Raw genomic sequence first — 26,016 nt, 5'->3', positions numbered from 1 at the left:
AGGCTTAAACTTAAACAGCGTAAGAACGAGGGTTCATTTTGCTCTTTAAATTGAGTGAGCTTCACACAAAAACTTCTTATGCAAAGTTTTTTTTTAATTAATTTCTCAAAGAATTCTGTGGAGTCCCAAAATGTCATATGGGATATGAAACCAAATCATTGCTGTCTCCATGCTAACCTGCTAATTCATGGACTATTGTAAAGACAATGAACAACTCCAGTGGCTGTTGATGGACATATTGTTTTGTATCTCTTCTTAGTACTTTGAGTGCACATGGGTGTATTGTTCTGAATTGTCTGTTGATGGTTTGCTAACATTATAATACCACTTAGAACCACATCAATGTATATGGACATCAATATGGATAACAGAATTTCTACCAATCTGAAAGAGTTGATGTAACAAATTAATACAAACGCGCTTCCTCTGTTTAGTACTTTGAGTGCACAAGGGTGCACTGTTCTGATTTAACTGCCAAATTTGATAGCTCTTTTAACACAATAAAACCAAGTAGAATGCTAACAAGGCATGTGGTCCTTGTAGTGTGTCATGCCATCAGTTAGCGCACGTGGTTTGTAGAGCCACTGTGCCACAGGGCCGGGCTTTCCTAGGAAGTGGGCGTAGCTAAGTGGCTACTTGGTGTTCACTGGAGCTTCTGATGGTGAAGTCAGACTGACTTGAGCTGTTGGTAACCACCAGGTACCACTCCCAGGCATTCTTAGGTGCTGCAGTTGCTGACCCCAAGGGTCAGGTATGCTGACACGGACTGGGCTCAGAGTACTTGGCAAGACAGGATTAGAACTCTGTTCAGACTGCACAGGTTCTGGATCCTCATGCAGAACGGTTACTGACACGATATCACAGACAGGACTGGATTTGGATCCTCGATCAGGCTCCGATAGGTTCTAGTACTGACAGACGTTTCTGGTTCGAGTACCACCAAAGCTGTCTCGGGTTCATGTACTGCTGGTGCGGCTTCAGGATTCATATACTGCCAGAGCAGCTTCAAGTTTCAGGCCCTGTACACACACGGACCAGGAGTTCAGGTTTGACCAGGGATTCAGGTTCGTGCCCTGGCCACACGAGGACCAGGGGTTCAGGTTCAGGCTTTAGCCACACAAAGACCTAAGGACTCAGGAACAAGGACTAGGACCTGGCAACTCACTAGATGCACAACAGACACTAAAGGACCATGTTAAGGCACCTCCCTAATGGGGAAGGTGCCTTTTATACAAGATACCTTGCAGTATTGGTTGTGCGCATCTTTACAGGTGCGTGCGCTGCCCCTTTAAGAATAGGGGCATGCACAGAAGCAAGGGAACAGGAAGCAGGGAGGAACGATGGGGACCACGACGTGTGGGGTGGTGTGTAGGCGTCCCGGCATGGAGGATGGGAAATCATGCAGGGACGCCTCCATGGATGTTAGATGTTGAGTTACTCTCGCTTTGAAGGTCTTTGTATTACCATGTATTACAAAATGCACTTCTGCTAATGTTTAGTACTTTGTTTTGAATTGTCTGTTGATCTTGATGGCTTGCGTGATAATGAGTGATAAGGTATGTGGACATTATAGTGGATGGAACAAAGTGGCTCCAGCTTTGAAGGCCTTGGTGTAACCATGCATTACTAACACAATTTCACTAATCTTTAGTATTTTGAGTGCACAAGGGTGCATTGTTATTAATTGTCTTTCTATCTGGATGACTCATTAGCAATGTGATACCAACATGAATGATAGATAACAAGGCATATGGATCTTATAATGGTTGGTAAAAGGTGGCTCCCGCTCAGAAGGTCTTGGTGTTACCATGTATTACAAATGCGCTTCTGCTAATGTTTAGCACTTTGAGTGCACAAGGGTGCATTGTTATGTATGGTCTATTGATCTGAATGATCGTTAACACTGTAATCCCAAAATGAGCAATAACAAGGCATATGAGCCTTATAGTGGATGCCAAAAAGTGGGTACAGATTTGAAGATCTTTGTGTCACCATGTGTTACAAACATACTTCCATGAATGTTTAGTACTTTGAGTGCACAAGGGTACATTGCTATGAATTTTATGTCGAGCTGGATGACTCATTAACACTGCAATAACAAGGCATATGGACCATGGGTGGCAAAAGGTAGCTCTAGCTGTGAAGGTCTTGGTGTCACCATGTGTTAAAAATGCGTTTCTGCTAATACTTAGTACTTTGAGTGCACAAGGGTGAATTGTTCTGAATTGTCTAGCTTGTTAATGCTGTAATACCACCTAGGACCCTAACAAGGCGTATGGACAATCTTGATGACTTGTTAATACTGTAATGCCACCTAAAGGACTTACAAGGCGTGTGGACCTTATAGAGGGTGGCAAAAAGTGACTCCTGGTCTGAGGAACTTGGTTTAACCATTTATTACAAATGTGCTTCTGCTCATGATCTGTTGATCTATTAGTTGGAAGGTCATGTTTTGATAAGCACCAAAAATTGCCCAATGCAGGGCATAATGGGAATAAAAAGAAAGTCATACTACGAAGCAGCTAGCCTTCTTGCTGATGGTTTCCAATTACCAAGTATAGTAACCCTTCATCAGGACACCACTGAATGTTTTTAATAGCCAATCATTTTCCAGCTGACATTTTTTGTAGTAGGTGTAGGACTATGTATATAATATCGCTGGTCTTTATAGCTGTACCATAGCGGTTCCTAGAGCTACAGAAACCAGCGCTAATGCAGGTTTGTATATACAAGCTCAGAACAGGTCCTTAAAGGGAGATTTTATGCGTAAAACACCATAAATACCACTGGAAAGCTGAACGGTGACAGCCAGGACTGGCGGCAGTATTTTATGCACCTATTCGTCCTGAAAAAGTACAATGTGTTTCCCATAACATCATTCTCATAAATCTCTGCAGCCATAAAAATATTTCGGAAAAGTAAAACATGTGCAGAGTTCGAATGATCGTATAAAGCCGGACGACTGGTTCCATGAGGTGCAGGAATGTCTGTGGGGCCACGGGATATCGATAATGGCTTGTACCCCTGATCTTCATATGCTGAAATCTAAGGCTTGGACTGTACACTGATCGCAGCAAAGACTCCAGCAGCAAAAATAGAAGGCCTTAAAGGGAAGGTGTCATCAGACAATGGCTTTGTTTAATCACGATTTTAGGATTATTATGCTTCATATTTTTAAATAATTTTTTATCTTGTTTTTTGTTTAAGCTCATATGAATGCAAAGGTCATTGCAAAGGGAAGAGGAGGAGGTGAGCTGTGATATCACTCATTGTAAATGGTGGATCCTAAGTCATCTGCTGCACGACCAGCTCTATCCTAACCTACTGTATCCTCACCCATCCCTTGCAGATTGTGAGCCCTCGCGGGCAGGGTCCTCTCTCCTCCTGTACCAGTTATGACTTGTATTGTTTAAGATTATTGTACTTGTTTTTATTATGTATACCCCTCCTCACATGTAAAGCGCCATGGAATAAATGGTGCTATAATAATAAATAATAATAATAATCTGCTGTATATAGAGGTGATATCAGTCATTGTACAGGAGGAGGTGAGCTGTGCTATCATCTATTGTGAATGGTGGATCCTGTGTTATCTACTGTATATAGAGGTGATATCAGTCATTGTACAGGAGGAGGTGAGCTGTGCTATCATCTATTGTGAATGGTGGATCCTGTGTTATCTACTGTATATAGAGGTGTTATCAGTCATTGTACAGGAGGAGGTGAGCTGTGACATCACCTATTCTTTATGGTGGATCCTGTGTTGCCTACTGTATATAAAGGTGTTATCAGTCATTGTACAGGAGGAGGAGGTGAGCTGTGACATCACCTATTGTGAATGGTGGATCCTGTGTTATCTACTGTATATAGAGGTGTTATCAGTCATTGTACAAGAGGTGGAGGAGGTGAGCTGTGACATCACCTATCGTGAATGGTGGATCCTGTGTTATCTACTGTATATAGAGGTGTTATCAGTCATTGTACAGGAGGAGGAGGTGAGCTGTGACATCACCTATTGTGAATGGTGGATCCTGTGTTATCTACTGTATATAGAGGTGCTATCAGTCATTGTACAGGAGGAGGAGGTGAGCTGTGACATCACCTATTGTGAATGGTGGATCCTGTGTTATCTACTGTATATAGAGGTGTTATCAGTCATTGTACAGGAGGAGGAGGTGAGCTGTGACATCACCTATTGTGAATGGTGGATCCTGTGTTATCTACTGTATATAGAGGTGCTATCAGTCATTGTACAGGAGGAGGAGGTGAGCTGTGACATCACCTATTGTGAATGGTGGATCATGTGTTATCTGCTGTATATAGAGGTGTTATCAGTCATTGTACAGAAGGAGGAGGAGGTGAGCTGTCATTGTAATCCTGCCTGTAACAAACTACTGAAAGTCTTTTGCACATAACAGGAAGCACATTTTTAAATGTAGCGATATAGAAAATTAAAAAAAAAGAATGAAAAAAATGTTTACCATAACAAAAACATGAATTAAAGAATTGTCCATTTTCTGATGAATCCTTCATTCCCTTTTAAAGAGAACATGTCACCAGTGCTTTAGGCAATAAGTCAGTGCCTTGAGGCAGCAGCGCTTCTAAATACTTCTCTAGATTTGTCCTTGTTGAAATCATCAGTTTTTCTCTGGTAGAGAGAGGAATCATACATTGGTGCACTGTATGTCAGGAGTCACACAGGCAGCGATGTCTCAGCGTCCTGATGCTTAGAACACGGCCAGTCCTTCATGATTGACAGCCTGAGGGAATATGTAAGGACAATGGAGAAACAATGGGCGTCATCATGACTTCTCATCCCCCGTGCACCACCCAGAGACATCTTAAATATCTCCTGCATAGTAGATGGTGATTTAAGGACAGGCAAGTCTAGAAAAGTATTTACAAGCACTTCAGCCATGGCATTAGATTATTGGGCAAAACTAGGACCTAGCAACATAAATGATATTGTTTGTGCTCGAAGGGTTTGTCCAGACATTTTTTTTTTTCTTACTTACAAGCATGTACTTTTGGCTGAAAATGGAGTAGATAACTTCAATGTTCATCCACTACGTGTTAACACTTGATCAATGGGAGTTTTTTTTTCCATGAGAATCGACATCAAAAGTCCCATCACAAGATCATTGCGTGTGTGCCACCACCTATAATCCACAAGACTAGATGGCCAACCGTGAGGGCAACCCATCACTCCTAAGACTTTGGTAGCTTCTCTCAGCTCCTCATTGAAGTCCCAGTTCCTGATGAAATTACCATTGTCTTTTTGTGCCCCAAAAACCACATAAAAGACGATGAAGAGCAGGCAAAGTGTTTTGGTTAACCAAAAAATTCCTACTGTGTATTATCAGTGGAACATAAGATCTCGTGTTGCTTTCTGGTACGGATGTCCTCTCGTTGGATGCTGCCGGATGCCAAAGTTTCTCCTCCGAACATGTTAACATCCAAAAATCATACAACTGATGATATCTAAGTCTTCGAAGCAAAAAAATGTCAGTCAATGTTCTGTTGTATGACTGTAGCTGTGAGTCAGAAGCTCCTAACCAGATTCCCATAATGGGGGCTGCGGTGACCTCCTCCCTCTTATTGTCTGAAAATCAGTTAACGAGAGGATGAGGAATTATTTACACAAAAGGGGTCATTGATATAAAGCAACGGAGAAGCCGCGGAGAACATTCTCCTCTAAGGAGCCTTGTTTCACATGTTCTGTCTCCGCATCGTTTTCTTTGTAGATTACTGGGAGCCAAGGATGAGAAAACCCTTTAACGACACTTAAACACAACATGGACTTGGAACTATTAAGGAACTTTGTTTTTTTCTTTCCACTCTTTTTTTTAGCCGGAAGGCAAAGAGTTTTGGTTTTGCTTTTTTCATGGATATCTCATATCCCGTGTCTCATCTCGGAAAATCTCAAGGAAGTGTGATGACTTAAGAAAATGAACCCAACTCTTGTCTGACAGTGTATAAGATTCAGTTCAGACATTTTTACTTCTTCTTTTCCAAGTTTCCTACTTGGGCAGGTGACATCAAAAGTGAATGTGTAGGTGCTAAATCTATGAATACCAAAGTGACATCCTCTATATGCCTCCATCATGACCTCGATGTTTACCAAAAATGGCTATTACTCCTCTTCTCACTCTCTAAGGCCAAGTTCACGCTACTACAGTATATAAAAAAAGGCCAATGTTCATCTCGAAAAAATGGACGATTTTACATCTCTATTGTTATCCGTATGTAATGCATTTGTATACATGAACTTCAATAGGCGAGTATCATCCACAATACGGGAGAGTTTCGTCCCTGCTGACATCGTGCTTCCAAAAACTGTCATCCAAACACCAAGATCAAATAACATTGGATTGGGTGTGGTGAACAAGGCTGCCAATTCCTAATCATAAAGAGGTTCTGCAGCAGGTGAACTATGTATTATAATGAATAATATTCTCGCTTGTAGAACTTGAAAATTCAAAGTCATTTGAGAGATTTATATATTGCACTAAACTCATCAGTAATGTGTAGAACTCCGTTTAAAGTATATTAATTGACAATATTATGTTAACGGTATATAAATTTTTGGCATGATTAATTAAAATGTATTTCATTTCTATTTTTTCACCTTTACTATGTATCTATATTGTCGCAATGGTTACAGTTTCATTATTTTCTAATACAGTTTTCCAAATCCTCTACATACACAGAGATAATCGCCAGAATTCAGTCTTCCGGCAGCCACCACTAGGGGGAGTGAAGGAGGTTTCTGCATACACTGTTATTAGAGGGTTCGTGTTAAGCTGGTTATTTATCTGTCATTCACAGGATAAGTCATAACTTCCTAATTTCTGGGACCCTCACAAACTCTGCATACCACCCATGCATTCTTGCCTATGGAACTGCCGGAAACAAGTGAGCCCGTACCAATTCCCATAAATCACTGTGCCAGAAACAGGACGCTGAGGCCACAATATGCATATAATGAGTAATCACAGAACATTGGATCTAAACATGGGTTTTAAAAAATATATATTTGAATTTTTTTCCCCCCAAAAAAAAAACAGCGTCACACCTGTCCAATAGTTTGTGTTTGGTATTGCAACACATTTCTATCGATGTCGTTGGTGCTCAGCTGCAGTTTTACACGCAACCTGTGAACAGCGGTGGTGCTGTTTTTGGGAAGAAGAAGCCATGTTTTTCTCAATCCGCAATATAAGTATGGAACAGGGTGAGATGCAGCAAACTGTAGTTCCTCTTTAAAGGATTAAAGGGGTTAATAAATCAACTTTGCTTGGAAGTGCATCCAGAGTGGAGGGATGTGTACAGTAGGAAAACATTAACTGCATCTAATAAGAGCTGTAACTGAAGCGCTGGGATTTCATGGCCGATGGGCGAAATTGTTGCAGTATGACTCATGTGCTGGCGTCCCTCGTGGCTGGGGACTTGCCTTCCCTCGCACACGATTGCTGAGCTCTTCAATAAGTCGTTACCCTCTTTCTCTACAATGTCAAAGGCCATTACAATGAAGCATCTTCGGGAGTCACCGCCAAACAACTGCTTGTTTTACTGCGGACTCTTCTTCTTCCTGTCTCTTTTTATTTTTTTACGGTTGGCACTTATATTCATGGTAGTGTCAAGTATCCTTTTTTTCTTACTGTGTCAGATGAGTAAGGAACCGAGAAGCTGAGACGTTGAGTCTAATTGTCAGTGCAAACCCTACGAGATTAAATGGAGGAACTGTAGCGGAGTCACATGCAAGGAGAAAAGTGGGGAAAATTGGACAAAAATGTGAAATGGAGCATTTACAAGATTTTAGTAAAACTGGTGTTTTCTCAACTGGATGGCACCTTCTCAAAAGCTGCCAAAACGTCATCTGGTGGCCACATTTTCATGGCCATGCGTTCGCGTCCTCCAGTGTAGAAGTTGATCTTCCTCTTCAGTAGTCTCTGGTAGGGAATATGCCCTTTATGAAGTTCATTTATCCAAAATGTAAATATAGAAAGTGGCAATTACCACTTGGGCTTCCCATTTATCGATGTACTTGGGTGGCTTTTGGCACCTCTACCGGAGAGAGGCGCAATGGAGACGGTCGTTGATATCTGCTATACTATTTACAATCAGTAACCTAATCCACCAGATTTTTTGTAGTGTTGATGGTACCATGCTAGTTTCCAATAAAACCTAAAGATCCAGTCTGGTCACATCGGGTGATTGGCCACCTAAGCTCATTAAAGACTACACGTTCTTTCCTTCAGGTGTAGATATCCGCCATCTCTAGAACTGGATATTTGAGTGTTTCGTTAGGCACTTCTGTGTTATTTCTAAATTGACTAAAAAGGGTAAGTAAAAACTAGTAGATGGTGATCTACCATATTCTACTTGACTGATGTCCACTGAAAGGTATACAGCCAAAAAGAGAGGAATGGAGGGATGCTACAGCCAGTGATTCCTCGTCATAAGTCAGAATTCTGGATAAAAAGGACCAGGCTTGAATTCTTCCAGGAAGAAAGATTTTTCCACCTTTTATTACATGGTTTCTACACAATGCAGACTCAACACAATGGTGAAGCTACCAAGAGAGTGGTCAAACAACTTACAGTTGTCCCTAGCAGAATTCCATGAAGGTCACTCTACAGACTCTTGTATAAAGTTTTGGGAGAGTCTGGGGTCCTCGATATACATAAGATAGTGGGCAGATTTGGACAATTTTGCCATAGTGGGCCAAGTAAAAGCATTGCCAGACCTTGTGATACTGTTGACCAAAAGCGGTGACAGACAGAAGAGGACCTATGTGCAAGACCAATATTGGACAATTCCACCGGCTTTGGAGCTGGTCCTTACCTCTTGGGCCTCTTTCCAGCTGTGCAGGTTGCAACAATGGTATGTCTGCCTTCTTTGGATAGGTCACCAATACCAGATTGGTGGGGATCCAACACCTGTAGTGTCCATTACACAATGAACAGAGCTTGAGCTGAAAACAGCTGACTAGGGCAGGTTCCGGACGTCAAACGCCCCAAAATAATAGGTCATCTCTACTGTCAGTGCAAATCGATTTCTAGGACTTGGTCCAGCGGCCAGTTCATTACCGCTTCCTAACTCTCAGCATCAGCAGCTCTTCTTTTGATCTGGAGGGACATCATTGTTGCGTTGTGATGACGTCATGTTAGGCAGGTTAATATAAAAAAGCTGTGGAAGCCAGAATGTAAGAGGCGGTTCTCAAGGCTCCCGTCCCACTGCCACAGATTACTAAACCTGGGATCCTAGTAAAAAATTTGCATCAACTCTAGTCATCAATATTACAAGGCTGGACAACCTCATTCCTTCTCTATTTCTTAATCACTCCCATTATCCTAGATAAGCTAACCTTGATAATGACCAACCATAAGGGAAAGATCCAATCTCAGCTAAACCTGGTTTGGTGCATGAATTGCCCCAGATATGTTCTGACTACTTTTCTATCCTATACCAGCCATTTTACTCTCCGAATGATGTCTGTCTACAGTTGAATTCATGACTGGGTTCCTTGGAATATTGGACCCGATTTTTGGAAAAAACAGTTCTCTTTCGCATTATATATTCCCCTACGTATTTACTCCACATATACTCTAGAGGTGAATCCAAGGACTCTGCTTCAAGAAGTAGTTTACTCCAAACCGGTCAAATAAAAAAAAAAGAAAATCTAAAAGTTGATGGATCATTTTTCGAGAAGGATGCCCCGTTCTCTCAAGTACTTCCAATGACATTGGTGTCACGTGGAGAGGTGAACACACCAAGGTCATCCGTGGTCCGCAGACCGTCAGGGAGATGAGTGCCCGTTCCGCAGCAGCTTCTCACATCTACGGCTTTTCAAAATAATGAACAAAGAGTCCATGAATAATTGAAGGGTGCCTCATGATTATAGCTGGTAGAACGCCGGTGGTAAATGTCAGTGGACGTCTGTCTGTCATTCCTCCTAAGGGAAGAACTAGAACAGACGTGAAGCATTAACCCCCACTTTCCTGCACTTGGTTTTTTGCTCGGAGCTGCGGACGCTCCGGGGCACTTAAGGTTAATCTGACTCCGCATGCTACAAGCAGATGTGATATCAGCGAGATGAAAGCTGTACACGGCCCGGACAAGCGCTGTTAATTAGCGTGCCTCCTTTTACATATGCTGCTTCTATATTTTTGGCAGTGAGTAAATAATCTTGTTAACATAACATGGTTGTAAAAATTCATACATCACCTCGTGAACTACGAGCAAATGAATGTGTTGTACTGGCAGAGAACATTCGCTTTCCTCCCTGAAGACTAATAATAGACATGTCGTATTTTTTAGTCAATAAGAGAAGCGGAGGACGCCGTGAGGGAGCATGACGTCAGCTCATATAGCAGATTATATACCCGTCACACACGGCTCATGTTATAGGTCGGGATCACGCCGCTACATATTGGGTAATGGCCAATTAGAACACTGACTCCTATATATAACCCTCTGCTCCCCAATTAAGAACTCCCATAATGCTCCGGCTTTACTCGGGGCTCAAGACATTTTTTAATTTTGCTCAGCATGGTAACTCGGCGTGTTCCCATGTTGTAAGTAAAGCTGCGGAATATCAAATAAAGTCATGAAACTGCCTGGAGTGGTTGTACGTCGTCTCGAGGCCTTCACGCACAAAGTTGGATCGGGAAAAGAGAGAAAAGGCTGATATAATGAATGACCTGTGCTATATGAGTTATGAAAAGTATAACTTATCCATCTACAATCAATTAGCTGGGTCTGAACCGACATACAACCCCCCAATAGCCTGAACACTGGACTAGAACATAGTATTATTCTATTATACTCTATATAAAGAGCACTACAACCCCCAACATGACCAACCACTGAACATGCCCATCATACAGTTATAATATATTCTAGACCTGTAGCACTACAACCTTCAAAATGACCAACTATTAAAGATCACTATAATACGATTCCATTATATATAGAACACGACCCAACCACGTTATACTCTATACATACAAGACTACCCCACCCAACGTGACCATAACACAATTCTATTAGATTCTACATAGAGGACACTACAACTCCCAAAATCGCCTCACCACTAGTCACAGAAGCAAATTTAAGTTTTCCTATCTCGATGGCAAAAATGAATGTAATCTTACAAGTCATGTATTATTACATGTGTACGGGATCAGAACCAACAACAGCACAAGAATACATCAACAAAACTACCATCAGTACAGTACTGCATCACCAGAACCCTGATCAGTACAGAAATACAGTATCACAAGTCTCATCAGCACATAAATACATCAGAAGAACCACCAGCACAAAATATAGAGTGACACAACCCAACAGTACAGAAATACATAACCAAAACCACCAGCAGTACACAATTACAGCACCAGAACAAATATAAGAATAAAAACACATTACTAGAACCACCACCATCAGTACATGAATACATCACAAGAACCACCATCAGTATGGAAAAACAAAGCCAAAAAAACAGCAGCACAGAAATACAGCCTCACAATCCTCATCAGCACAAAAAAATATATCAACACCAGAACCACCATGGGTACAAAAATATACCATCAGAAACACCATCAGAACAGAACTCTAGCATCACAATCCCCAGCAGTACAGAAATACATAATCAGAACCACCATCCGTACAGAATTACATCGCCAGGACCACCATCAGTATGGGAATTCATCAACAGAGCAACCATCAATACATGAACACTGCACCAAGTTTAGTACTGCAATCAATTTTAATGCCAGGTGAGCCTCATATACAATTGTGTTGCATGATCCTACACCTCCCAGTAAGTCCTTAACAATAATCAAGAGATATTGGGAGTTGTTGTCATCAGTGATCATCAGACTGTGGACCATACAGGAACCACTGTACTGATGATACATAGTCAGTATCACATTTACATTGAGGTACCTTATAGAAGGAGTCTTTGTCTTTATTGGAGTCATTGTCTTTATTTTCTTCTCCATCTTGTCCGGAGACCATGATGGCTTTTCACGTACACAGCTTGTCTCTGAAGACTTCTCTCTTCTCCGATCTTCTGCAGCATATCCTGACAAGGTGCCTCTTAAAAATAAGTGCCCGTATAATGCTCCTAAATAAAAATATCTGCCCCTGAATAATTGGCCTTCACTGTGTTCCTTGCAAAAAAATATGACTCCCACACAGCCCCTCTTATAGTACATAGCCTCCACACTCCTTTCCATACTGGACCCTCTTTTCACACTGTCGCCTCACACTGTGTGCCCCCATACTGCCTAGTCTCTATAACACTTCCCTCTCCATACTGTGTCCCCACGCTGTCCTCCTATGCTATCCAATCTCTATGCTGCCCCCACACAACCCAGTCTCTATACTGTGCCCTCTCTCACTTTTCTACCCCCATAGTATCCCCTCATACATTTTACTCCCATACATTTCTCTCCCTTACTGTCCCATCACATGTTCACCTATCCTCCCCATACTGTCTCCTCACACATTTCCAATCTCCTTTCCCATAATGTCTGCTCACACATCACCCCCACTGCATATATTGTCTCCTCACACATTTCCCCCTTCCCATACTGCCTCCTCAAACTTCCCCTTCTTATACTGTCCCCTCACAAGATTCCCCAATAAAACTTTGGTTTCTTCTGACTTTTACCATTTATGTGGTGCAGGAGAGTGACGTCAGCAGTGTGATGAGATGACCTCATCACGCTGCTGACGTCACCTTGACCCTGAAGTGCCAACGGTCAGGGCTTCAATTGTACTCACACCTGAAACACGAGAGTTCAATTGATTAATGGGAACCAGCATGCTACACCTTCTCTGAGTCGGCTGTCAGCTTGACAGAAAAAACTCGGAGAAACGCTGAATTCCCCACTGGGGACAAAATGTAGGCGCCTGGGAGACACCTCGGATTAATACATCAGGTGGCCCAACGGAGCCCCTCTGCTGGCTGTGCCCAGGACAAATGCCCCACGTGCCCCCCTAGGTCCAGCCCTGAATAGACATGATTATAACACAATTCTATTATACTTTATACATAGAACACTACAAACTCCAACAGATTCATAGCAAAGCAACTGGATAAGCAAGGCTACTTCCAACGACAAAGAGGCTCCTAGCACTAGGAAGTCATCAGTGCAAATCATAGGAAATGATCATCTACAGTATTGCTTTATTCTAGGTTATGACTGCCCATGCTTTTGGAAACTAGACTATAAACTGAGATCTTAGCTTTTAAATGTATAGTTCTAGGTTAAACAGTAAGACAGCAGAATAATAAGATTTACCTCCTGGTTCTGTGTCTGTGTAATGGGTGGGTGGGAGTAAGAGCAGCAAATAAGGGCAGCAAGTAAGAGCAGGAAGGGGATCGCAGCCTGTCACCGTCACTTCCCCCTAGCACAGCATCTAGACACTCCGTGAGGAATACAGCCTACTGACATTTCTCCCCCTGTACATGCTTCAGTAACAACAGGTCTTTCATTTTAGTTATCGTTTTTCTCAAAAATAAATGCTTGTTGCTGTCATTTTTCCTCCTGACCAGTCTTCAGTAACCACAAAAACTTTTCTTCTTATTACTCATCTTACCAAGCACAGACTACTGAATACATCTCTCACCCTGCACAACCTTCATTAACCACACAAATGTTTCTTCTAGTTTTCACCTCTCCTAACAATCACTGCCCGTTGTCATCTCTTTCCCTGTGCAGCCTCCAGTAACCACAGGCACTGTTCTTCCAGTTATCACCACTTTGCTTACCATTCACTGACTGTCGTAGTCCTTTTTGCTCCTCTACAGCCTCCAGTAACCACTAGAACTTCTCTCCTTGTTATCACTCCCCTTAACAATCATGGCCTGTTGATGTTATTTCTCCTTCTGCACAGCCTTCACTATGCACTGGAACTTCTCTTACTGTTCAGTCCTCTTACCAATCAGAGCCTGTTGCTTTTATCTCTCCCCCTGTCCAGCTTCCGGTAATCACATGAACATTTTTTTTTCTAGTTAACACCCTTATAAATGAGAGCATATTGTTATTTCTTCCAGTGGGCAACCTCTAGTAATCACAGGAACTTTTCTTCTTGTTATCACTTCTCTTACCAATCACTGACTTTTGCTATCATTTCTCCTACAGTACAACGTTCAGTAACCACATGAACGTTTCTTCTTGTCATCACCCCTTTATCAATCACTGCCCGAGGCAGTCATTTCTCCTCAAGATGAGCATCCAACAACTAAGGCTGGTTTCAAACTAGCATTTGTGTGTGCAGCGTAGGGTTGCGTACTTCTTTCCTTAAGATCTGCATAGATCCGCACGCTTCTTGCGTACCTATATTTAACATTGTGTATGCAGGGACATGCGTTATATGCGGATGCGTCGTTTGGACATGCCCGCTGAACGCAACATGTGAATGGTGTTATCTACTGAATATTGAGATGTTATCAGTCATTGTACAGGAGGAGGAGGTGAGCTGTGACATCACCTATTGTGAATGGTGGATCCTGTGTTATCTACTGTATATAGAGGTGTGATCAGTCATTGTACAGGAGGAGGAGGTGAGCTGTGACATCACCTATTGTGAATGGTGGATCCTGTGTTATCTACTGTATATAGATGTGTTATCAGACATTGTACAGGAGGAGGAGGTGAGCTGTGACATCACCTATTGTGAATGGTGGATCCTGTGTTATCTACTGTGTATAGAGGTGTTATCAGTCATTGTACAGGAGGAGGAGGAGGTGAGCTGTGATATCACCTATTGTGGATGGTGGATCCTGTGTTATCTACTGTATATAGAGATGTTATCAGTCATTGTACAGGAGGAGGAGGAGGTGAGCTGTGACATCACCTATTGTGAATGATGGATCCTGTGTTATCTACTGTATTTAGAGGTGTTATCAGTCATTGTACAGGAGGAGGAGGTGAGCTGTGACATCACCTATTGTGAATGGTGGATCCTGTGTTATCTACTGTATATAGAGGTGTGATCAGTCATTGTACAGGAGGAGGAGGTGAGCTGTGACATCACCTATTGTGAATGGTGGATCCTGTGTTATCTACTGTATATAGATGTGTTATCAGACATTGTACAGGAGGAGGAGGTGAGCTGTGACATCACCTATTGTGAATGGTGGATCCTGTGTTATCTACTGTGTATAGAGGTGTTATCAGTCATTGTACAGGAGGAGGAGGAGGTGAGCTGTGATATCACCTATTGTGGATGGTGGATCCTGTGTTATCTACTGTATATAGAGGTGTTATCAGTCATTGTACAGGAGGAGGAGGTGAGCTGTGATATCACCTATTGTGAATGGTGGATCCTGTGTTATCTACTGTATATAGAGGTATTATCAGTCATTGTACAGGAGGAGGAGGTGAGCTGTGATATCACCTATCGTGAATGGTGGATCCTGTGTTATCTACTGTATATAGAGGTGTTATCAGTCATTGTACAGGAGGAGGAGGTGAGCTGTGATATCACCTATTGTGAATGGTGGATCCTGTGTTATCTACTGTATATAGAGGTGCTATCAGTCATTGTAAGATGTGAGCTTTACAGAACAGGAAGTGTCAATGCTCTGTGGATGTAAGGATTTTCTTAAATATAGATAGCAAACTTACCAAACTATGTATGTAGCATGAAAACGTGATTTAAACAACAGGTCCTTTTCTGATGACACTTCCCTTGTTGTGCCTCTGGCTAGGACGGCAACCTCCCCCATGCTGCAAGCATTATGACCCCTGCAGCATCGGAGAAATGTACGGGTGCTGAAAATGGTCAGGATCCAGCAATCTGCCATCTTCAGAGCAGCGCCTAAAAGCTCTATAGCAAACAGCTTGTAAGTGATATAAACGCTGCCTAAGAGAATGCTCGCCTCTGCTAGACTACAGCGGTAGCCAGTAACCTAGGCAACAACAAAAGTTATACTACAAGATTTAAATATCTCTGTTCTTGAAAAGTTTTTACAAACACTTCACCCGTTTATATTGACGATACAACTTCTTTAAGCTAAAGACGCCACTCAGTTACCACCTCCTGAAGTGATCTCAAGTTTTCATTGTTTGCAGAAGGAGAGATGTCAAATAAATCCTTTTATTTCATTATGTTTTTAGAATTTCTTTATAAGGAAGTTTGGATTTTGCCTGTTTTAAGCCATAAGTGGAACATTATAGACTTAATCCAAGATTGTTGGATGATAGATGAATAGATGATAAATAGATAATAGATAGATAGATAGATAGATAGATAGATAGATAGATAGATAGATAGATAGATAGATAGATAGATAGCAGATAAAGTTGAAACCAGAAGTTTCCATCCACTATATAAAGACACATCTTCATGTTTTTCTCAATATCTGACATGAAATCAGAATAAACCTTTCCCATTTTAGGTCAGTTAGAATTACCATAATTATTAATATTTGCCAAATGCCAGAATAATGAGAGCGAGAGAATGTTTTAAGGCATTTTATTACTTACTGCAAAGTCAAAAGTTTCCATCCATTTCATTAGTATTTGGTACCATTGCCGTTAAACTGAATGACTTGGGTTAGACGTTTGGGATTTCCTTCCACAATTTTCTCACAATAGTTGGTCAGAATTGGGGTCCATTCCTCCTGACAAAACTGGTGTAACTGATCCAGGGTATGTAGGTCGCCTTGCTCGCACCGGTCTTTTCAGCTTTGCCCATAAATTTTCAATAGGATTGAGATCGGGGCTTTGTGATGGCCGCTCCAAAACATTGACTTTGTTACCCTTAAGCCACTTTGTTACCATTTTGGCAGTATGCTTCGAGTCATTGTCCATTTGGAAGACCCTTTCCGCCCAAGCTTTAACTTGCTGGCTGATGTCTTGAGATGTTGCTTCAGTATTGCCACATAATCTTCTTTTCTCATGATGCCATCTATTTTGTGAAGTGCACCAGTCCATCCTGCAGCAAAACAACCCCACAACATGATGCTGCCACCACCGTGTTTCACAGTTGGGATGGTGTTCTTAGGCTTCCAAGTTTCTCCCTTTTTCCTTCAAACGTAAAGATGGTCATTTTGCCCAAAAGGTTCAATTTTAGTTTCATCAGACCACAGGACATGACTCCAAAAATTAAGGTCTTTGTTCCTGTGTGCATTTGCAAACATTAATCTGGCTTTTTTATGTTTCTTTTCGAGTAATGGCTTCTTCCTGGCAGAGTGGTCTTTCAGCCCATGTTGATACAGTACTCGTTTCACTATGGATATTGACACAATCTTACCAGCTTCCACCATCATCTTCACAAGGTATTTTGCTTTTGTCCTTGGGATGATATGCACATGTTGGACCAAAGCACGATCATCTCTGGGACACAGAACCCGTCTCCTTCCTGAGCGGTATGATGGCTGGACAGTCGCATCTTGTTTGTATTTGCATATAATTGTTTGTACAGATGAATGAGGAACCTTCAGGTATCTTGAAATTGTACCCAAGGACGAGCCAGACTTGTGCAAGTCCACAATTCTCTTCCTGATATCTTGGCTGATTTCTTTAGACTTTTACATGATACTACCCAGAGAAGCAGTGTGTTTCAGGTGTGCATTAAAATACATCCACAGGTGTGTCTCTAATTAACCCATATGTGTCCGAAAAATGTATCAGAAGCTTCCAAACACGACATCATCATATGGTCCAGTCCAGAATTGTTTAAAGGCATAGTAATCTTAGTGTATGTAAACTTTTGACTTTAGTAATAAAAATACCTTAAAACATTCTCTCTCTCTCTCTCATTATTCTGACATTTGGCAAATATTAATAATTATGGTAATCCTAATTGTCCTAAAACGGAAAAGGTTTATTCTGATTTCATGTCAGATATTGAGAAAAACATGCAGATGTGTCTTATTATATAGTGGATGGAAACTTCTGGTTTCAACTGTAGATAGACCGATTATAGATAGGTAACAGATAGATACATAATAGATAGATTATAGATAGATGATAGATAGATGATAGATAGATTATAGAAAGATAAATAATAGATAAATGATAGATAGATAGATAGATAATAGATGATAGATAGATAGATAATAGATTATAGATAATAGATAGATAATACATAGATAAATAATAGATAGACAGATAATAGATAGATAATAGATAGAGGCAACTGGGTGTCACCATTCCCCTTAACAAAGGTGATTCCCTCCACACTGCCAGGTGCTATCTGAACTGATTGGGCAATGTCAGACTGTATAAGTTATCCAGCCCCAATGGGTAACACCCAGTTGGCAAATTATTCATAAATGTCCAGGAAGAATAACAGATGAACAGCACAATGCAGAGTAAGATGATATACCCCAGAATTGATGTATCATAGGGAATCCAATCATTTACTGTAACAGATAAGTCTGGGACACCGACACGTCTTCCTTATGACGTCCTTCAGGATTCCAGTGATGAAAGCACCAAAATTACAGGATTACGTGTTTTTGTTGGTTTGTTTGTAAAACTGTTACCATCATGCTCACTTACTTTTTTTCCACTTGGGTGGGGTTTAGTGGTTATGTGACTACGTGCATCTGACACTCGTGTACGACAGTTATCATACAGGGAGTCTGCGAATTAGGGACGTCCGGACAGATGGGCTATTGGGCGAGTATTGGGGATTCTTTTCGGTCATGTTCCGAATATCATACAAATTCGCGTTACAAGCAAACCTACAGAATGTATCCAGCGTGTAACCTGCGGACACACAAATCCTGTTGTGGGAGAAAAGTGTCAAAGAAACAAAAGTCAGAAACTGCTACAATGTAGGAACCGTACTGTAAGCTGAATACTGTGCGCACGCGGCCCTAACCGTCCACAGAAATGCAAGTTTACTGGAATGTTCCCTTCATTCTTCTTGTACATAAATACATCTCCCACCTCGCCATTAATTAAACTATTTGGAGGTTCTTCTAAAAAGTTAAAAAAAAAAAATCATTTTTTCACTTTTTGGCGAGCTGGATGACAACGTTTACGTGCCAGTGGGCCTCCACCATCCTGCAAATTGACCATCACAAAACCAGTAGCCATGGCCAGGACACAGTGTTACATAGTGCGTCTTTAGTCCACATTAGGAAAAAAGAAAAGAAATAACGGGTCCCAATCCAATGTCCTCATACCTCTCCGACATCGTAGATCCAGATCCGTCCTTCGGAGTCCCCGACTGCCACCTCTCGGCCGCTCTGAGCCCAGTGGACGCGGTTGAGCGCGGACGCTCCTTCCACGGTTGTGCTTGCGGTGGGAACCTTCCAAATGGAGGGATAAAGGAAACATAAAAAACTGTTACTCCGGCAGATGAGGACCACGATCCTAACAAGTCTACTAATTTTGGGAACAGTAGTTGCACGCCCCCCGCAGACATCTCCCGGTAACACAGACGCCTCCTGCCACGAGAAAACAAGGATTTATTGTTCTCTAATCGCGTCCCCCGCCGGGCACAAAAAGAAAGCAAAGTATATTTTCCATAGTAAAAGAGTAACGAATGTATGGCACTGGATTATTTTTTTTTTCCTCCATGTTATTCACTAAAAGTATGCAGAGCAAACCACAACAGTCAAACGTCCGGCTGCTCGGTTCTGAACATTTACTCATTAAAGTCCGCACTAACAGAAGACATTCCAGTACTACAACTCCCAGCATATCTGCCTCACCAAAATCCATCATTTTGGGTGAATATCCCAGATGGAACTCCACCTAATAAAACTTAACCGGAGGCTTCTTTTCCCCCCAAATCCAAATTGCAGGATCATGGAAGCCGAGTTCTGAGGTGCTGTTCGCTGCAGTCAGATTATTGTCAGAGGCTGATGAACGACAAGACACATTTTCCATCCAGTAGATGATTTTTTTTATAGAATTAAGCTCCCGTAGACTAAAAGGGTTTTATCTGGTTGGGAAAACCCATTAGGGAATTCTGAGTTAATAGAGGGGGTCCCCATTCAAGACCCTTGCCCACCATAGAGTCATCCAGCTCTGGAGGACTCAGCACATTCGTACATATCAAGGGCAAGAAATTGATTTTCATGATAGACGTGTAGTGCACTTTTTCCCCTGTGGAGGCGCTGCAGGGAAATAGCTAAGCTCAAGCACAGATGACAACTGATTAGTTTTGAACAAAAAAAAGATTTGCAGGATTCTGGTCGAGTGGTCATGTCTGTGGCCGCCGAACCAAAGCCCTGGAAACCTCCTCCTACCTGCCGACATGACCGGCACCTCTTCTGATTAGTAGGTGCAGTACAATATCATGCCGCATTGATGACGTTGTGCCGAGCTTACTAATCAGAAGAAGGACTTTAGTCAGTGGCCATGAACCCCTGACTTGGCCGATTAACCAGAGTTCTGTAAATCTTTTGGTCAACTCTACAACAGATCGTTGAGGATCCTTGAAATGAGAGGCCCTACGGTGAGTTCATCCTTAAGGACCTTACTAATGAAAATGGATTCTACAAGGTAGACTATCCCTTTAAGACTAATGTTGGATCAAATCTTCTAAATGCACTGTCTTCCCAAACAACAGGTGCTGGAGAAAAAGAAGATTGGGCATACTGGAATTCAACATGTCTAATCTTTTCTTGTGTTGTCGTCAATGTCTAAAGTGCCCATGTCTATGCATATTTGGGGGTAATAGACGTGAGCGTCAATTACAGTCCTGCTCACCATTATTGGAACCTCTTAATTTTTTTCAGAGACTGTATAATATCTTCAGAAATAAATGGAAATGTACCATAGTTATATCCTCAGGATTTTTTAATTAGTGGTCCAAAGTAATACAACAATAAAACATTGTTTTTCATCTTACATGTTGCAATTTCAAAGAAGAAACAATAAGCAGCATATGCAGCGATAAAGGCCCCCTAATTAATACTTGGTTGCCCACCCTCTGGCATTGATGACAGCCTCCAAACGTTTCTTGCAGCCATCAATAACCTTCTTGCACTTCTCGCTGGTATTTTCTCCCACTCTTCCTTTGCAGTTTGTTTAAGCTCTTGAATGTTTGCAGGGTTCTTTTTCCCAATGGCAGATTTCAGCTCACCCTAGAGATTTTCAGTGGGATTGAGGTCAGGACTCATTGCTGGCCATTTTAAAACAGCCCATTTTTTCTTTTTCAAACGTTCCTTTGTACTTTTGGATGTGTGTTTTGGGTCATTGTCTTGCTGGAGGACCCATGATCTTTCACTCAAAGTGTTTGTACACGGGGTACAACATTTTGCTCTAAAATCTCTTGATAATTCTCTGATTTCAAGATTCCTGTGATACTGTCAAGGCCTCCAGTACCAGACGCCGCAAAGCAACCCCACAGTATTATGGATCCTCCACAATGCTTAACTGTTGGTAGGGTGTTCTTTTCCATAAAAACTTCATTGCAATGTCTGTAAACAAACTGTTGCTTTGCATTGCCAAAAAGCTATGTTTTTGTTTAATCTGCCCCAGAAGGGTTGTGGTTTGTCAAGGTACTCTTTGGCAATGATCAGTCGTTCTTTTTTATGTATTTTCTTCAGCAATGGTTTCTTCCTTTTCCTTTTGCCTATAAAGCTCTGCTTGGTTTAGTGTGCAGCGTATGGTACTTGTGGAAACCATGATCCCAGACTGTTCCAGGTTGGCCTTCAGGTCTTTGGATGTTTGGAGTGGTGTTTTTTGCACCATTCGCACCAACCTTTGAAGACCTCTCTTGTCAATTGTCCTCTTTCCCCCATGTCCAGGAAGGTTCTTGACGGTTCCATGCTTGGCAAACTTCTTAATAACATTGCACACTGTTGAAACTGGGATACTAAGGTCTTTAGAGGTGGCATAATACCCTTTGGAAGTCTTGTGTTTGAGCATAATAGCATTTCTGATGTCTTCAGACAGCTCCTCTGTCTTCGCCATTGTGACAAAGGAACAGGGCCGACCATGTGGCTTTTTGAAACACTGAAGTCATACATTCATTGGCTAATTCATGTCACATGGGCACCGACAATTAATCACAGGTGATTCTCATTCGTGATTTGCCACAGGTGAGTTACAATGTGTTTCCATACTAATGTAAAGGGGCCAATACCAGAGTCACAGCAGCTTTAGGTTTTTCCATTTTTCCCTCTGATTGTTTTTTCTTTTACATTATTGTTTTTCGAAAAACTGATAAATTTTTTCACGGGATATTTCACATTATGTACTTACACTTCATGGTTGCCAAGAAGGATGAGCAGGACAGTATGTAAGGAGTTTGGCCAGCAGCTCTGGTTATCGCAGGGAAGCAGAGTTATCATTGTATCTATGGCTTGCGTTACTCAGCCATCTACAGCCGGATTCACACATACAGTTTTGGAGAACGTTTTGAAGCCAGGAGTAAATGTAAAAGTCAGGAAAAGTAGAATAAATAACTTCTCCCCATTTTCAATCCAATCACATAGGCAGTAATAATAATGTTTTACGCACGTCCATATTTTCGTCGCATTTTCCCTTTAAATAGCAAAGTTGCCTAAAAAGTATGAGCCTCACATGGGAGAATCAACAACTGAAAAAGCACAAAAAAAAACATGTCCATCCCAAACATGGACAGGAAAACGGAGGCAAACATTGACCATCTGCATTGGCACCCTGATATTATCTCACCATTTCAAAATGTTAGTGTGTACAAGGCCTAAGAATACATACGATGCTAGGCCCAACCATAACGATTGGGGCCAACATCAACCCAGTAATGAGACATTTTTCTTTTGCGATAATCTGTTCTACTTCTATTCCTAGAAATGTAATTTTAGTCTATTTCTTAATTTTTTAAATTATTTATTTCAATTTTATTTACTATTTATTTTTGAATCTATGTATTACTTGTATGCCTTTTTTTGTATTTGCATTTATTTCTACTTTTTTTTAAGATTTATTTATCTTTATCTAATATTTATAGGCATCTTATGCAATCTATTTTTTATTTACTATTTATTTGCATTTATTTACTATTTATGTTTGCCTTTATCTGATACTTGTTTCTTGTATGTATTTGCATTTCATTTCTATTTTTTTTTTTACTTACTATTTATCTTTATCTGTTCTTTATAGGCCTCTTTTATGCACCATATATGCATTTATTTCTGTTTTTTTTATTTACTACTTATCTTTGTTATTTATAGGCCCTCTTTTATGTATTTGCATTTATTTATATATTTTTTTAATTTATTTACTATTTATCTTTGTTATTTTTAGGCCTCTTTTATGTTTTTGCATTTTTTTTTAAATTATTATTATTATTATTATTTATTATTATAGCGCCATTTATTCCTTGGCACTTTACATGTGAGGAGGGGTATACATAATAAAAACAAGTACAATAATCTTGAACAATACAAGTCACAACTGGTACAGGAGGAGAGAAGACCCTGCCCGCGAGGGCTCACAATCTACAAGTTTTATCATTTATCTTCTTTACCTTTATCCGATATTTATGTTTCTTTTATGTATTTGCATTTCTTTAAAAAAAAAATGGCACAACTTAATTAAGACGATCAAAAACGGGACAAATTAAAATTTCAACGAGAGACTTTAATACGTGTATTTATAATTTTATCATTTGCTTTAATTAATTTTTAATTACATGACATATCGGGAATTAGGAATTTTGTTTTGCTATTTTTCTTTATATATTTTTGTACTGTGGACAAACCAGAAAAACGATGCAAGTTGCAAAAGATAAAAAAAAAAGGAAACAAGTGCGTTGGGTAGGACTGGTGGCAGTGCAGATTTCTATGTAGGATGGATGCCGGCTGTTCTAATGCCCGTCCACTCAATATAGAAAAATGTCCGGGCTAAATACAGTGTATTTTTTTTTTTTTTTTAGTCTGACACGTTAATATCCGGATGCTCGCGGCGTCTCTTTTTGTCACAGCTCCCTCTGCGGAGGCTATGAAAGTGAACCTCTGTTCCTTGGAACAAAAAGCACTCAGCATGGCGAGCCATCAATTCTGCAGACTGGTGAACCGGGAGTACTCTGCAATTCTCAATGTGAGTTAAACTACTGTACTGACACAGTCCTTTAGCAATTGTATGGGGTAGCAATTGGGAGAGATGAGACTACTATTTGATTTAATACAAATACTATTGTACTGGGCCACATTCGACTGGTTGCAGAATCCCTCTATTTCCCCATGCAGGGCTCTCCTAACATATTATTAAATGACGGATGTGATTTAAGCTCCGGAGATAAAGTACATTCATGTAAATGCCACAGACTAAGCTATTGGCTGCTCCCTGTACAAACAAAAGCCAATCCTTAACCCCAATGGTGCCATAACAACAAAAACTATAAATAAAAAAAAAAATTTGATTCAAAAATTTTGAAAAATTTGAAAATGTAACAAATGACTTTGCGGCATTCTATATTGTAATTATGGAATTCAATTTGCATTTTAATGAATGGCTCGAGTCACATGATTATTTGTATCCTTCCCCCTTTGCAGAAAATATATCATTTCAGTTGGCAATGCCTGCCGTTCCCCTACCGTCGAGCATTTATTGCACTATAGGCGAGGTTGACGGGAAATATCAGGGGGGTAAAAAAAAAAAAAACAACATCGGTACAAGCTGCTATTACTTAAAAAATATAGACTGGTAGAATAAGTTAAAAAAGAACATATGTTTTTGTGGCCAGAGAGAAGAATGATGAATATTTTTAATATGAGAAGGAGTTATTCTTCCCTTTTCCCCTCCTTCCGACTTCTAGAAAATGACTACTCTCGTCTCTAAAAAATATTTTTGGGAACTACTTGTATGATACAATTTTTTTTATTTTAAGTTCATTTTTATTTGTACCATGATGGTTAATAAAATATACATTCTTAAAATAGATTTTTTTTAAAAGTATTGTTTATTTTATGTATTAATAAATTGACGGACAGAAAAAGAAAATCAAAATTCCAGTTTACCCGATTACCAATAGGTTGCATCCAATGTATTAATCTTTGGAAATTAATAACATTTATCGCAAGACGACGAAGAAAAATAAACTTGCGCTGATTATTAATAAAATATGTATTTAATAATATTAAGTCCCTCGTTAAAAAAAAAGTAATTTGTTCAGTATTTAGGGTCTTAATTATGCAGTGGATTTTTTCTTGTTTAGTCTTTTTATAATATTAATTTATACTTTAAAAAATAAATGCAATTTTTAGAACGGGTGGATTTAGCGGGCAATTAATACGGCTTCCACATTTTTTTTTTCTTTTCATAACTTAAAAGTTATTTTTTTATTGATACCTAAAGGATATATTCAACAATTTCTCCCAAGTTTTTTTTTTTTTTGTACCAGTCAGCCCTTCTATATATCCTCCAGCAGTAGGCTTCCTAATTAAAAAGGCTGCTGCACTTCCTGCTTGAAACACTTCAAAAGCTTCCATGATGCTGTCTCTCATTTGAGATACGGTAGCAGTCATTTACCTGGATTCGAGACAGTACTGGAGTAAAACCACAAAATTGCCAATACCCTCCAATTATAGAAGATTGGAAAAAAGAAAAATTGCAGAAAATGAGGTTACATTGTATTTCGGAATATAAAAAAAACTAAAAAAATCTGATTTTAATTTTACCTATAAATGAGTTTGGAAATTTAAAAAAAAAAAGTAATAAATTATAGAAATGCAACAGTTTTCATTTCTTAAAATATTATTTATCATCTTATTAACTCCAATAAGTCACTGACTAAGGGCTTAAAACAATGTTTCATTGGCGGTTAATTATTTCAAAATAGATTCTTAAAAAGATACAAAAATGTTACATGGCATTCTAGGCCCCCAAATTAAGTGAAGGGTGACTGTCACGCTGCCTGATTTTTTATTTTTTTTTTATTGTATTTTACAATAGCTCAGAATCAGCGTTCCTCCACCAATAATTAGATGCTCAATTCCCTGAGCCGCTCCTTCTTACAGGTGAGAAATGAGGGAATTATAATATCATTATCAATCAGCCCTCAAACACTTCATTCATCATTAAATTACATATGTGATTAAAC

The 26,016-nt window shown here is 40.2% G+C and overlaps 1 protein-coding gene across 5 annotated transcripts in view; it reads right to left on the bottom strand.

The window, feature by feature from the left end:
* DYNC1I1 (dynein cytoplasmic 1 intermediate chain 1) overlaps nt 1-26,016 on the bottom strand; it is a 481,016-nt gene that overhangs the window by 40,531 nt on the left and 414,469 nt on the right. For all 5 annotated transcript variants that reach the window (XM_077268126.1, XM_077268129.1, XM_077268125.1 and 2 more), the window contains one exon: nt 19,160-19,285. In XM_077268126.1, coding sequence (XP_077124241.1) covers nt 19,160-19,285 — 126 coding nt within the window. The remainder of the gene's footprint in view (nt 1-19,159; nt 19,286-26,016) is intronic.

Source organism: Ranitomeya variabilis, chromosome 6 (genome assembly GCF_051348905.1).
Source record: "Ranitomeya variabilis isolate aRanVar5 chromosome 6, aRanVar5.hap1, whole genome shotgun sequence".
Taxonomy (NCBI): domain Eukaryota; kingdom Metazoa; phylum Chordata; class Amphibia; order Anura; family Dendrobatidae; genus Ranitomeya; species Ranitomeya variabilis.
The sequence above is the reverse complement of the archived record's forward strand: the minus strand, read 5'-3'. Positions and strand labels throughout refer to the sequence as shown.